This window comes from Phyllopteryx taeniolatus, chromosome 6 (assembly GCF_024500385.1).
Source record: "Phyllopteryx taeniolatus isolate TA_2022b chromosome 6, UOR_Ptae_1.2, whole genome shotgun sequence".
Classification (NCBI taxonomy): domain Eukaryota; kingdom Metazoa; phylum Chordata; class Actinopteri; order Syngnathiformes; family Syngnathidae; genus Phyllopteryx; species Phyllopteryx taeniolatus.
Window position 1 is genome coordinate 11,676,134 of NC_084507.1, and position 16,136 is coordinate 11,692,269.

General features: G+C 40.9%; 1 protein-coding gene across 3 annotated transcripts in view; it reads right to left on the reverse strand.

Moving 5' to 3' along the window:
• Positions 1-16,136, reverse strand: part of stk40 (serine/threonine kinase 40) — a 63,500-nt gene that overhangs the window by 18,231 nt on the left and 29,133 nt on the right. For all 3 annotated transcript variants that reach the window (XM_061777965.1, XM_061777962.1, XM_061777964.1), the window contains 2 exons: positions 14,649-14,873; positions 9,862-9,914 (listed from right to left, as the gene is read on the reverse strand). In XM_061777965.1, coding sequence (XP_061633949.1) covers positions 9,862-9,914; positions 14,649-14,873 — 278 coding nt within the window. The remainder of the gene's footprint in view (positions 1-9,861; positions 9,915-14,648; positions 14,874-16,136) is intronic.

Sequence of the window (16,136 nt, forward strand, 5' to 3'; positions counted from 1 at the left end):
CAAACAGGCAACATAACTATACTCTCTGGCATATATGCTTCAAACTGTAAAAAACAAGTTATATTACAAGTTACTACTTTCTTTGTTACTGCAAGTGTGTATCTCATTGCGTGCACCACACTGTCAAGATGTGCACAGAAGGAACAGTGATCCCAACAAGGCACACAGAAAGCGCGAGCCTCACTACATGATTCCTTTCTGCCATGAGATTGGCAATAAAACTAAGCCCCAGTCCCATCAAGATGTTCGACTGCAAGCGGAGAAGGCGAATGCTGCTCCCACACAATACTGACAGTAATAAATAACTGAATTGAACTTTAAATATTTTGCGCTTTAAAAGTATACTTTGTATTTATTATTTATTGAGGTTACTCTTCATGGTTTTCTAATTTATTTTTTATATATATTCAACTGTAAAATATGCTTATACAGCGGCTGAAATAAGTATTTAACAAGTCACCATTTTTCTCAAATATATTTCCAGCACTTTTGACATGAAAATATCACAAGATGTTGGGAACAGCCCAAGTAATCCATACATGCAAAGAAAGTAGAACAAACAAGCTCAGAAATTAAGTTGTGTGTAATAATGTGAAATGACACAGGGAAAAAGTATTGAACACGCCAACTGATATTTATTATTGAATACTTTGTACAAAAGCCTTTGTTTGCAATGACAGCTTCAAGATGCCTCCTGTATGGAGAAACTCAGCGCATCCATTGCTCTGGTGTGATTTTGGCCCATTCCGCCACACAAGCAGTCTTCAAATCTTGAAGGTTCCATGGGCTTCTTTCTTCGTTTCAGTTCTTTCCATAGATTTTCAATTGGATTCAAGTCAGGTTATTGGTTGGGCCATTCTAGCAGCTTTATTCTTTTCCTTTCAAACCAATTGAGAGTTTCCTTGGTAGTATGTTTTGGATCATTATCCTGCTGAAATGTCCACCCTCGCTTAATTTCCATCATCCTCGTAGATGGCAGCAGATTTTTGTCAAGAATGTCTCGGTACCTTTGCCCATTCATCCTTCCTTCAATAATATGAAGTTTACTTGTACCATTTGCTGAAAAGCAGTGTCATACAAATATGTTCCCACCTCCGAATTTCACTGTTGGTATGGTGTTTGTAGGGTGATGTGCAGTGCCACTTCTCCTCCGAACGTGGTGTGCATTATGACATCCAAACAGTTAAATTTTGCTCTCATCCAACCAGACTGTATTCTCCCAGTATTTAACTGGCTTGTCCAAATGTTGTTCAGCAAACTTTAAACAAGCTTTGCCATGCTTTTTTTTTTTCAGCAATGGGGTCTTGCGGGGTGAGCGTGCATATGGCCATGGCGGCGGAATACATTACTCACTGTTTTCCTTGTTACAACAGTACCTGCAAATTCCAGGTCTTTTTTAAGCTCTCCACAAGAGGTTATTGGCTCTTGGACAACTCTTCTGATTATTCTTTGCATTCCTCTGTCAGAAATCTTGCGAGGACCACCTGATTGAGGCAAATGTATGGTGGTACGATTGGCTTTCCACTTCCGTATTATGGCCCCAACCGTGCTCACTGGAACGGTCAGAAACTTAGATATGTGCCTGTAACCAATGCCATCCTTATGTTGTGCAACAATTAGTTTGCGATGGTCTTGACACAGCTCTCTGCTCTTCCCCCTCATGAGATGACTCACACCTTGGCAATGAGACCTTTTTATAGGCCATCAATTAGGACTGAACCAGCTGATATTCATTTGCTCTGACAAGGGGCTGGATTTCTGTTTGATTATTGATAGATTTTAGGTGTCTTGGCTTTCCATGCCTTTTTGCACCTTACTGTCTTCATGTGTTCAATACTTTTCCCTGTGACATTTCACATTTTTACCCACAACTTAATTTCTGAGCTTATTTGTTCTACTTTCTTTGTATGTATGTTTCTTTGTAAGTACGTGTTAAATGCTTATTTCAGCCGCTGTAAGTTAAGCAGTAGTGATGTTGCAATTTACTGTAAATTATATTTTTGTTATTTATTGAGCAGCATGGTGAACAACTGGTTAACGCATCTGCCTCACAGTTCTGAGGACCTGAGTTCAAATCCCATCTCGCCTGTGTGGAGTTTGCATGTTTTCCCTGTGCCTGTGTGGGTTTTCTCCGGGTACTCCGGTTTCCTCTCACATCCCAAAAACATGCATGGTAGGTTAATTGAAGACTAAATTGCCCGTAGGTGTGAATGTGACTGCGAATGGTCATTTGTTTATATGTGCCCTGCGATTGGCTGACGACCAGTTCAGGGTGTACCTCGGCTCTTGCCCAGAGTCAGCTGGAGTAGGCTCCAGCACACCCGTGACCCTAGTGAGGATAAGCGGTACGGAAAACGGATGGTTATTTTTAAGGATTTTCTAATATAATTTTAATTGTATTCAATTGTAGTATATTCATATTTTTAGTTACTTTATTTCACCCCTTGGTTAATAAATGGGTCAATTTTCTCATACCCCCTGTTGCTGATTATTGTTCTCTGAGTAATATCACTTGCTCAAGCCTTTTTTAACCTTCCATACTACAAAACAAGTACCATTACTGATAGCAGATCGGACGGTATTGGCCAAAATTCAAGGCTGCAATATCGGTATTGGCTTTGATGTGAAAAAGTTTGAGATTGTGACATCTCTAGTAATGGTAGTAGTGGTATTGGCGGTGGTAGCAAAAATCGCAGTGGTAGTTGTAGCAGTTGCTGTACTCCTTGTAGTGGTGCTGGTATACTGTTGGTGGTAATGGTAAAGGTAGAGTGGTATACATTGTAGTTGTAGTGGTGTTATAGGCAGTGGTTGCATTGGTGGTAGTAGTAGTGGTGGTACTGGTAGTTGTAGTAGTAGCGGTGGAGGTAGCAATATTAGTAACGGTAGTGGTAGTAACAGAAGTGGTAGTGATAGTAACAGACGAGTTGGCCAACGGTAGTAACAGTAGTGTTAGCGATAGTAGTGGTAGTAGCAGTGGCTGCAGCATTAGTAGTGGAAGAAGTGGTGGTGGTGGCAGCGGGAGTGTTACTGTGAGTAATAGTGGTGTTGGTAGCAGTAGTAGTATAGTGGTGGTCGGCATTGATAGCAGTAGTGGTGGAGGTAGCGGGAGTAGTATACTGCTGGCAGTAGCGGTAGTGGTACAGATTTTGGTTGTCATGGTGGTAGCAGTAGTGTTGGCAATAGTAGTAGCAGTGGTGGTAGTGGTAGCAGTATTAATAAGTCTTAGCGGTAGTAACGGAAGTGGTACTGTCGTGGTATAATCAGCTACAGAGATGGGGGACTCAAGTCAATTGACTTGACTCGAGTCGACTCGAGTTGCCAGTTTTACGACTTGCAACTTGCTTGCCAAATACTTCAGAGAGACTTGACTTTGACTTGAACTACATGACTTGATAAGTCATCTTGTTTAAAGATGGAATTCTGCCTTTTAATTGAGACAGTTTGCCTTTTTTTACATTATTTTTTCAAGAAACATTTTGGGTGGTCATTTGCGCCAACCTGGCAACAGTGTGTTGCTGCGCACTTGCCAGTGTGACGTAACCACCTGCATGAACAACAATGGAAGGCTCTCCAAAGATAATACATTTGCAAAAAGATGATGGCGACTTGCATGGTTTGCAAAGTGTGCATTAAAGACAAGTACGACATCGCACTTCATCCGTCACTACAAAACTCAGAAAGACAGAAGGTAATTTAACAATTTAGCTAGCTGGGCGAACATTTAAAAATTATGTGATTGTGAACATTTTAGTACAGCTGAGTAACGTGGGACGGTTTATGATAATTGTCCGAACTTTTCGTTTCAGTTCATTGGCATGCAAAAGTCTCTCTCTCTTTTTTTTCCTCTCTCCGTCTCGCTCATGCACTCTTGAGCAGAAAGTAGCACCTGAAGTATAATGCTAACTGCAAAGTGTAGAAGAAGTGAAGCGGCGTTGCGGAGATAAAAAATAAAATAATAATAATAATAAAAAAAAAAGATGTGGAGACGTTTGCGGGAATGACGAAAGAGTCGGCGCTAGAAGATACCAGCAGTGACGTGCGGTCAGGGTAGGCAAATGAGGCAGAGCCGCACTGCCCCCTGGTGGTCTTTCCTTTCCACTGCATGTAAATAGTAAAAAAAAAAAAAATAAAAATTACATTACATTAAATTGTTGGCTGGCAACCAGTTCAGGGTGTACCCCGCCTCCTGCCCAATGATAGCTGGAATAGGCTCCAGCGCGCCCGCGACCCTAGTGAGGAGAAGCGGCTCAGAAAATGGATGGATGTTCCATTTTAGTTCTATGGTCCGCGCTTTACATCTTTACATCTTTTTCCAATCCAATAACTTCAATGATTTCATCATTAAAATAGCTGAATTTACATATTTCCTGTTTAAATGCATAGGAAGCACAGCTACGTGTCACGTTGAGTCCATCGCTCTCATGATGCTTCAAGAGACCACGCACACATTCATTCAGGCAGGCTGTGATTGGTCCGTGGCTTCACACAAGAGACATTGGTGTTTCCTCATTACATCGCCAATAATATACGTTTTATCACACATGTACTGCACTTACTGACGTTTAACAGACTGTCTAATATATTTAATGAAAGTGTGTGACATTTAGTCTTTATTATCGACCAGAAAAGCCACTAAAAGTGCACAGTGGAGTCTGGTATGTACGGTGCCACAACCAGCATGTGGCAGTCTTGAGTTGAGCTTCACAGAGCTCCAGACGTCACGTGACTGACAGTGCCTCACCAATCATGAACCTCACCGCACGTCACTGGATACCAGGTGGTTATAGGTCTGGTCCATGTATCACTTTGCATTACGATCGAAAATGTTGACAAAAGTGCATTTCACTATTAGTAAGTGCAGTATAAATTGTGAGTAGCTACGTGTGAATATAATTTTCACACTGAAATCTGTTGAATGAAGTTTCAACATTAAAATGCAATCTGTTGTGGCGGCTCTGTGATAAAGCTGTCTGCACTATGTTTTTAAAATTGAGACAACAGCCTATGAAAGATTTTAAGTAAATGACAATTGTCAATTGCAATTACATCTTCTTTTGCATGCTATTTCAATTACATATTTATATTTCCTATACACACAATTGCTGCTGAAACCATGGAAATGTCCCCATAGTGGTACTAATAAAGTTTATCTTATATTACATATATTTATTAATAATAACCTGCGATTGGCTGCTGACCAGCTCAGGGTGTACCTCGCCTCTTGCCCAAAGATAGCTGGGATTGGCTCCAGCATGTCCACGACCCTAGTGAGGATAAGTGGTACGGAAAATGAATGAATGTATGGATGAATGAATAACAATATAATTTTAACCTGCCCACATTCTGAAGTGACATATGCAGTGAGTTACTAATTCTTTTCGGGACGCGGCGTTCTGTGTGCACGTGTATTATTTTATATTTATATCTCTAAACACGTATTAATTGGTCTGTTATTTTGTTGTTCAAAGTTGGTAACTCTCTGCGAAAACGCGGTTCCAGCCAGACTGATGTGACAAGTGTATTGTTTCACCAAATCACGTATTTTGATGTTTTGCGACTGCTTGTGATGATACCTTAGCAATTGGCATGGCTTTGACATTGTCTTCGCCTATCCACTCCTCGCCCTCCCTTCGTGACACTTTTGTAAGAAGCATGGTAAGAAGTGTAGCTTATTCGCTATCATGGAGGCGATGATCAATGACTTACAATGCGTTGACACCGGACGCAGAGAACGTTTGCCTCCGCAACGAGTCAACGTGCAGTGATTTTCATAACAAAATATGAACATTCCGTAGCATTTGGCAGCTTTGTGCTGGTCGTAGCAGTTATGGTAGAGTGGTGGTAGTAAGAGCCGTGGTAGTTGTAGTAGCGGTACGGATGGTGGTGGTAACGGAAGTTGTAGCGGTGTATTCCTGGTGCTAGTTGTCGCACCGGTAGGAGAATTACAAGAACAAAAATATGTGCTCCTCTACGTCAATGGGGAGCATCTGTCAGACAACGAGACTGTTGATGCAAACCAGTGAATAACATAACCAGCATTCAATTACAGCGTCCTTCTGTGAATGGCCGCGGACATTCTGGATTACATTTAAAATGCAAGAAATCAATCGTGCCAGAGAGCGTTGTTGGCCACATTGGGGAAAAAAATTATTTACGACATCCTGCTTTCATGGTGGCCTGCAGGGGAAATGGTGTCATTAAGTGCTCAAACTGCTGAGATTGTCGATGGGTGGCAATGAAAAGCGAGAGGAGAGGGTACATTGAACCAGGGTGGAGGGACAGTGCAGACATGACGGGAAAAGTGAAAAAGAATATGACAAAAGGAGACAAATGGAAGCAGGAAAAGGGGGGAAGCAAAAGGAGAGTAAATAAATTATCACAATGTGTGTGTGTGTTTCCCACATGAGTCAGCTCTGAGCTATGGGCCCTTTTGGCAGGCTTCTTCTTTGTCTTCAGCGGGGACAGACTGTTCTATCGCGCCACCCTCATGACTAAGCACTCCACTGATCATTGCTACTTGGGTCAACGGGGTATGATGTCTGAGATACAGACTTATCAAATGGTAGGGTTGACAAATTCAGTGATTTTTAAAAGGTTGGACACTTTCAATTGGAATTCATGGGGATAGAGGAATTTATTTAATTTATAAATGAGAATAAACCAGAATTTACTGTAATTTCTCATGTATAATCAGACATGCAAACACCAAAGGCATGAAAAAGGTGACCAAAAACAAACAAAAAAAAACATTGTAGGTGGGGTTGTTAAACTCTGATTTTAACATAAATTAAGCTATCAGGAACACTCTGAAGGGTACAATAAAGCAAAATAAATTTCTTCACGCAGAAAAACATTTATTTACACTACTCAAGTACATGTTTATGTACAAATTTACAAAGCTCTTTTTTTGGATTCTGTAAAGTAAACACAGTCGTGCGGCTGTTTTTCTTCACCCAAAATGAGTCATTTTGATTGGCTCGTGAAGGCTACGTGCACGGTCATGTGACTGCCTTGTGTCGTCTGATTGGTGAATTGGAGTCAAATGACAGTGATCCCGTTTGATTGGCGCAACTGGCGCCCCATGTGGAAGTCACCGATGGAGTCAAAAAATACACGCGCACACGAAAGAATGAATAAATAAAAGTAGAAAACGGCATGTCGATCATTGTAACGGAGTAAAAGTATTGATCCTTCTTCACATAAATACTCAAGTAAAAAGTATGGTGCATTTAAAGTACTCTGACAAGTACAGTTTATCGAAAATGTTACTTGAGTAAATATAATGGAGTAAATGTAGCGCGTTACTACCCACCTCTGACTGGTACAATATTTTTCTGTTTTTATTGGCCATTTCTGAATTTGAAGTTAGATCATTCTGTGTTGTGACAATCCCTAACATCGCTCCGTCGCTTAATACATTTAACATTAACATCTGTAAACTAATTAGATAAGTGTAGGTGCATTTCTTAAATAATACAAGATGTACTAGCGGATCAACTCTTGTCGCCGATGTTACGTGTGCTTCGCGGTTCTGCTGGGGCCACAACCCGCAGCACCTCAACGTGAAAATCCAAAAGACCGGTGAAACAAATACAACACTGGCTGATCTGATGAGCAAACATGTTGCCTAAACGTACGAGTAGCAACAGAGGATGTCCGCTCCAGAGGTGGGTTGAGTAGCCAAACATTGTACTCAAGTAAGAGTATTGTTACTTGACAATAATGTGACTCAAGTAAAAAGTAGTCCTCCAAAAAAATATTTGAGTAAAAGGTACACAGTGAAATAATTACTCAAGTACTGAGTAAATAGTAACTTCTGATTTTTTTAACCACAGCATGAAGATCAAATAAAAAAAAAAAATTACAAAATAAAATGTGAATGTGTAAATTCTGATGTTACTGTGACGACGTGTGAGGTCATGTGACTTTCTTGTGTTGTTTGATTGGTGAAATAGACTTAAACGACACTAGCACTTAAATTTGATTGGTCCAAACAGCGCCCAATGCAAAGTCGAAGTCTCGCGCACGAAATAGTTGATAAATAAGCAATAATTGATAAATAGAAGTAGCAAGCGACATTTAGATCATTGTAACGGAGTAAAAGTAACGTTACTTAACAGCAGAAGCGGTGGAAGTGTTTTTTTCTGGTCTCGTCAACTCCTGTGACTTATCCAAAGCAGGTCCCATGCACACAAGCGGAACCTCAGGCCAATGTGCACGCATATTAGTCCGCCGTGGAGTAATAATCACAATTACACCTGTTTGTGGATGGTCGACGTGTGGAATGGATCTAGCTGCCAGTGTTCAAGGAGTATGAAACAGCCTATGGCGACGGTGACCGCCCCCTCCTACATGTGCTGTGCAGTGAGTGACTGGCTGTGCTCACTGCGCTCACATTTTTATGTTTTCCACACAATCACTTGGGTGTTTCTTCTTCAAATGAACAAAACACAGTGTTGGCCGACTGGCCGAAAAAGACTGAGAAAGTTGAGGAATGCTCATCAAATACCTGTTTGGAACATCCCACAGGTGAACAGGCTAATTGGGAACATGTGCGTGCCACGATTGGGTATAAAAGGAGCTTCCCTGAATTGCTCAGTCATTCACAAGCAAAGATGGGGCGACGGTCGACTCTTTGTGAACAAGTGCGTGAGAAAATAGTAGAACAGTTTAAGAATAATGCTTTAAACCGTGGGGCCGGGTGAGCGATGTACAGTCGTGCTCAAAATTATTAATCTATTATATTTGTCAAAAAAAAAAAATCCTCTCACTATTCTGGCCTTTAACAAATAAAATTCTGGTAATCCTAACTGATCTGAAACAGATTTAATTTGATTTTAGTCAGACAAGTCAAGAAAAAAAAGCATGACTTTTTATTGTGGTGCACGACTGTAGGAATCAACGAATTAGACTGTCCAGTTGTGCTTTTTGTGATACCTTGTGTTGGCGGTCGTAGGTATGTTATTTAGTTCTGTTTTGCAGTAGACACTGCACTTTGTTATCTTCCTTTTTAAGTGTGAAATCACAAAAAATTTTGGATATCATCTTTGACAGACTCTTTCCTCGTGGCTCACCGCCATCGCACCAACTTATTTCCACCCTGAGTGATACGTGAGTGTAGTAAAATTAGTCCGTGTGTAAAAATGACCACCGCAAAGCTTCAAGGCAGAGATTTTGCTTCGACTTTATTTGTAATTAAATTTAGTTTTTCGATTAATCGTTTCCGCCCTACTACTAAGTTAATTACAATTTGCGAGTTTTGTTCGAATTACAAGCTGTCGCTGGGTTGCTTTGAGTTACGGGCTAAAATTTGAGGTACAAGCGAGCTACAGATACGATTCCACTTGACTTAAGTTGGGGGGGGGGGAAAGGAGCAATTAAGGTAATGTAATGTCTTCACATTTGGGGAATGAGAGGTGTCTATTTTGCATGGATGTGTGCTTATGACTATACAAAATGTTGAGGTTTATCCTTTAAAATAACTTTTCATGTAATTACCCTTAATATTTAGTTAACTCCGATTGAAATTTTCCAATTTGTAAATGTTCCACCCCTTTGCAACCCTAGTCAATACGCTACACTAATAAAGCCAACACCTGCATGTGTGTGACCAGACTTTGGTCCCAACATGACTGCAAACCTAAGCAGTGCTGTGCTGTAAAGAGAAAACCAAACAGCTCAGTTAACTGCAGAAAGGAAGTGGGGCAATGAGGCTTTCTATGATTGATCCCACTGTCAGGATAAGAATGTGACCCTCTGCTCGGGTGTCAAGCCGACTGCGCGTGACAAATGGGGCTCAGCACCAACCGGAGAGACTGACTTAAGGCAAAAGCCAAGCGACCGCTCACTTTTAAGTCTTACCGTTTGTTCAGCACCATGTTCCCCAGCTTGAGGTCTCTATGCACGATGTTCTTCTGGAGACAGGATGGAGAGTGAAGGCAAAGGGCTTTTAGTACATGGCGCGCATGTGTGTGTGTGTGTGTGTAAAATATTCCTTCAGCAACAGATTAGTCATCTCTGTATTAAAATACACTGATGCAGGGTATACAGTACAGTAAATATAAATTCTTAAATCCAATCTCCAGATTGAATAAAACAGAACAGATAAAATTTAGGGGAAAATAATCTTTGAAAGTCTCACTTGAATATTCAAACTTTGCCTGACTTCAGTAGATTTACAACCATAGTTCAGTGACAATTAATTAATTTAATAGATTCATCTTCTTTTCTTTAATCTTTCTTTTTTATTTCTTCCATCCCCCAAAAAAGTAAAATGTTTTTTAAAAAAATATAAAAATCAAATTTCTTCCTCTGAGCTGCTTCCGTAGCTTTTTATACATTAACTCATTTTTACACATGTAGACTTTGGCTACGTTAACACTAAAAGGTATGATGCCCAATTCAGATTTTTTGTTAAGTCTGACCTTTTCATAGTAGTTCACATTACAAAAACAAATAATACTTCTGATGTGAACAGCAATGCGTCCCTGAAGTGATGTGCATGCATACAAAACACGTAATGTTTCGCATGTGCAAAAAATACAAGGCGCAGTGTGTTGATGGAAGTAAATATGGCCCCTCGCCCTGACGCATTTGTGGCTTTTGTGCTTGAACTAACCGGTCCCCCCCATATATTTATAAGTTCAAAAGAATCTTCTTTTCACCACTGTTTTCTGTGCCTTCGTCTGCCATTGCTTGTTGCACGTTTGGCAAACAATTGTGACTAGGGATGGGTACCTTTAACCGGTACTTGGGAATCAATATAGATACTCAACAGTACTGATTTTCAGTACTTTTGTGCGTGCGTATTTGGTAAAGTAAATTATTTAAAAAGAATAACCTCAAATTATTTTCTATTACACATTTATTTATACAATATATTAAAAACTGACAAATATAACAAATCATCTTAAGTTTAAAGCAAATGAGCAAAATAGGATGGAATAAAAATAACAGTATATCATTTTACAAATAATAATAAAGTAAGAAATAAAGTATTTTAAAATACAAAGTGCAAAGTTCTTTGCAATGAACTGCACAAGGAACGAAGATAAACAGTATTTGTATTAATAGGTATGTGTGCAAAACCATCCATCCATCCATTTTCTGAGCTGCTTCTCCTCACTAGGGCCGCAGGCGTGCTGGAGCCTATCCCAGCTGTCATCGGGCAGGAGGCGGGGTACACCCTGAACTGGTTGCCAGCCAATCGCAGGGCACATAGAAACTAACAACCATTCGCACTCACAGTCATGCCTACGGGCAATTTCGAGTCGCCAATTAATGCATGTTTTTGGGATGTGGGAGGAAACCGGAGTGCCCGGAGAAAACCCACGCAGGCACGGGGAGAACATGCAAACTCCACACAGGCGGGAACGGGGATTGAACCCCGCACCTCAGAACTGTGAGGCTGACGCTCTAACCAGTCGGCCACCGTGCCGCTTGTGTGCAAAACCTCAAAGGTTAAATGATTTACAGAGACCAGCATTATCAAGATAATTATTTTATGAATGATAATGTCACTACATGAAAAAATAAGTAAATCTCAGGATAACAAAAATCATAATTTGAAAACTACACTGAATATTCAATTGAAATTTTCATCAATAATCTGAAAGCCTCCTTTTAGTAAAGTAATATAATGTACAAATGAAAAGTAATATAAATGTAGTAAATTACAGCAAATAAGGCTATATAATGCTATTATTGCTGCACATAATTTTTATAATGGGTGTCATGCATAGAAAAAAACAAAGAGTCGAGAATGAACAAACACTTCATAAACGGTTAAAATACACAGTGAGGAGTAAATACAGCACAGTTTAAGAGACATTTGTGGGTGATAAAATTCATCAAATTAGTGTTGCAAACGGCGGAAAATGAGCCATAATGGCAGGTCACAGTACCATCACAAGGGACCTGGCCTGCAGTTTGTCCCAAAAATGTGTATGTGCATTGACCAATTTACATCAAATTTAAAATTTACATACGGATTTGAAAAACTGTCTGCGGGGGGTTTGTCAATCTTAAATTCGGGAAAATGTTGTCCGAGTCTTACAACACATGTAATTGCTCTTTCGAGTAATTTCTAAGTTGTGATTAAAACTACTATACGTATCATTAGTGGTGTATATTAGTAAAATTTAAACTTGAAAATTTAGTGAAACGTGGAAAACAGCGGTTTCGCCGCCACTCAAAATGCGCGATCAGGAGTGTGGCTCGTCGAGTCTCGAATGACCACTTTCGAGAGCCAGTCAGCGGCGGACACATGCACAGTGTTAGTGTTTATCTTTGTTCTTTGAGCTGTTGCTGTTGTTTTTCAAGAACACTAAAATGTCCGCTTTCTCAGGCAGGAGTCGAGACCACTCCATACACTATCACCTACTGTGGAGAAAACTCGCACTGACATAGTGGAAGAGGATTTCTGAAGCTCGTTCATTACCTTTTTGGCCAATGTTACGTAGGTACACTGAGACACTGCAAGAGATGTAATCTGCTTTGCTTTTCGAGAAATGGAGCCATACCTTTAAGCGCATTAGATCCATGCTGTTTGTTGTACATCCCCAATTTCAATGAATTTGGGACGGTGTTAAACATAAATAAAAAAAGAATACAATGATTTGCAAATCATGTTCAACCTACATATAATTGAATACACTACAAAGACAAGATATTTAATGTTCAAACTGATAAACTATTGTTTTTAGCAAATAATGATTAACTTTGAATTTTATGGCTGCAACATGTTCCAAAAAAGCTGGGACAGGGTCATGTTTACTACTGTGTTACATCACCTTTTCTTTGAACAACATTCAATAAACGTTTGGGAACCGAGGACACTAATTGTTGAAGCTTTGTAGGTGCAATTCTTTCCCATTCTTGCTTGATGTACAGCTTCAGCTGTTCAACAGTCCGGGGTCTCCGTTGTCATATTTTACGCTTCATTTTCACACATTTTCAATGGGAGATAGGTCTGGACTGCAGGCAGGCCAGTCTAGTACACGCACTCTTTTACTACGCAGCCACGCTGTTGTAACACATGCAGACTGTGGTTTGGCATTGTCTTGCTGAAATAAGCAGGGGCGTCCGTGAAAAAGACTTTGCTTGAATGGCAGCATATGCTTCTCCAAAACCTGTATGTACCTTTCAGAATTAATTGTGCCTTCACAGATGTGTAAGTTACCCATGCCATTGGCTCTAACACAGCCCCATACCGTCACAGATGCTGGCTTTTGAACTTTGCGTCCATAACAGTCCGGATGGTTTTTTCCTCTTTGGCCCGGAGGACACGACGTCCACAATTTCCAAAATCAATTTGAAATGTGGACTCGTCGGACCACAGAACGCTTTTCCACTTTGCATCAGTCCATCTTAGATGAGCTCAAGCCCAGAGAAGCCGGTGGCGTTTCTGGGTGTTGTTGATAAATGGCTTTTGCTTTCCATAGTAGAGTTTCAAGTTGCACTTACAGATGAAGCGCTGAACAGTATTTGCTGACATTGGTTTTCTGAAGTGTTCCTGAGCCCATGTGGTGATATCCTTCACATAGTGATGTTGGTTTTTGGTGCAGTGCCGCCTGAGGGATCGAAAGTCACGGGCATTCAATGTTGGTTTTCGGCCTGGCTGCTTACATGCAGTGATTTCTCCAGATTCTCTGAACCTTTTGATGATATTATGGACCGTAGATGATGAAATTCCTAAATTCCTTGCAATTGTACGTTGAGGAACATTGTCCTTAAACTGTTTGACTACTTTCTCACGTACTTGTTCACAAAGAGGTGAACCTCGCCCCATCTTTGCTTGTGAGTGACCGAGCAATTCAGGGAAGCTCCATTTATACCCAATCATCGCACCCACCTGTTCCCAATTAGCCTGTTCACCTGTGGGATGTTCCAAACAGGTGTTTGATGAGCATTCCTCAACTTTCTCAGTCTTTTTTGCCACCCGTCCCATCTTTTTTGGAACATGTTGCAGCCATAAAATTCTAAGTTAATGATTATTTGCTAAAAAAAGTTTATCATTTTGAACATTAAATATCTTGTCTTTGTAGTGTATTCAATTAAAGAGGTTGAACATGATTTGCAAATCATAGTATTCTGTTTTTATGTATGTTTAACACAACGTCCCAACTTCATTGGAATTGGGGTTGTAGAACGGGCAAGACTTAATGACGTCATTATGCTCGTGTTCAAGTGTGCCATGGAAAATCGCCTACTCTTCCAATGCCGCAAAGTCACAGAGTCACAAGGATGTGCTTTGCACCGAAAAATGGTACCTTTTGATTTCACGTGAATCGGTATTCGGTAGTACCGACCCAAATCGGTCGGTACAAAAACAAATGCCGATTTCAGTACCAATCCCTAATTGTGAGGGCTTTCGCTTTTTGATGAGGACCTCTGCGTCCAGACTGCACTCACATCGGATACATATCCACATACGAGAGGCCTGGGTCAGATTTGAAAACAAAAATTATACCATCCACAATAACAAAACATCAAAAACATTTACAGGATGAAAAAAAAAAAAAAAAAATCTAAATTGACCTTCAGTATGAACATAGCCTTAGTTTAAGGGTTTTTAAGGTTGACAATTTGACTCTGGATTTTCAATATTTCCTATTAGCAAAGCAATTTTAGAAGCCAACAAACCTCACCTTGTGCAGGGCCTCCACTATGCGCACCACATCGTAGAAGATGATGATGGCCTCGCGCTCGCCCAGCCGCTTCTCCTTGATGACGTAGTGCTGCAGGTTGATGAGGTCGGCTGTCTTGTCGCTGAAGTCGTGTGCGCACAAGCAGTCAAGCACCAGGCAGATGCGCTTCTTCATTTTGCGCACCTTATTGGCCTCCGGGTCCTCCACGATTTCGTACGCCCGGTCCTGCAACACAGGAGTTCATGTCACACTGAGGACCACTCTCTCACATGCCTCTTTCACACAGAGATCCTGTAAAATAGTCAAGGACTAGTCTTAATGGAAGACACAGCATTTAGCCACCCTTGCCTTTTACACAGAACCTAGCCAAGAAGCACACAGCAACACATCATCCCACAATCACAGAGGACATCAAAGCCCGTGTCTGGTGACAGGGTCAGACATTCACGGTGCGCAGGACCCTGCAATATGAGTACTGCCCATAAGTAAGTTGCCATGACGATTCTCAAACGATATATTGTGCAGCCCTATCACAGCCCAATAATCAGAAAGGATTTGGAGGATTTTTTTCCAATCCAAAATGCCAGATTAACAGATGTCTCTGAAAGGTTATCCTGAGAGATTATCCTGTGATGTGGGGTGTGTAAAGGATGATTTTTTTCCTCCAGGATCAGCTGGGACAAAACAGTCAGGGACCGATTATTGTACATGTTAAACCTGTTCAGTATTTACGTTCACAAATCTTTATGCACCTGTGGTCAACAGTGCCTTGGGCCGCCCCATGGCATCCATAATTGTGACGTAACCCGGAATTGCTGCCAATTATGAAGCGACCAGAACAGTCTTGGTACTCCGAAAGCTGTCTGGTTTGGCAGGAGGACACTCGCGATTGTCGGTGGGGATATTGTTGTGTGTGGTGTGCTGTGTTGCTCAACTCGAGTACATCACAAACAATTTGGAGCAGTACACTTCAATATTTTTTCATTATCTGTGGGGTCCCTGACATTGAAAAAAATAATTTAAGATGCGTTTAAAAAAAAAAGAACAACAAAAAAAAATTGCCTCCGGTATGCGTTTATCCAGAGTGTAATGTTTCATCTTCAGCTTCTCTAAAAGCAGAGCTCTCATTGATTCCTGCAGTACAACTGTATGCATTTTTTAAAACTCTAGCCGGCGCTTCTGAAAGCCATCTCCTTGATCTTCTCGTGTGGATGTATGCGTAATCCGATCAATATGGCAAACGTAAATGAATCAGAGCGCAGGTCGGAGAGCCGCCATTCTGAGAAGACGGGGAGATGGAACAATAAAGTTAAGTAGGAGGCCGCCAGGAATTGGAGGAAAAGGAGGGGGCGAAGGGAAGCATGTGAATGGATGGGGCTATCACGAGTGAATGACAGCGGATGAACAAGGCTCTTTAGTGTGTGACCTTTTTTCTAATGGGGGGGGGGGAGAAAAAAAAAACACACACTCCAAAGGAATCAACAGAAA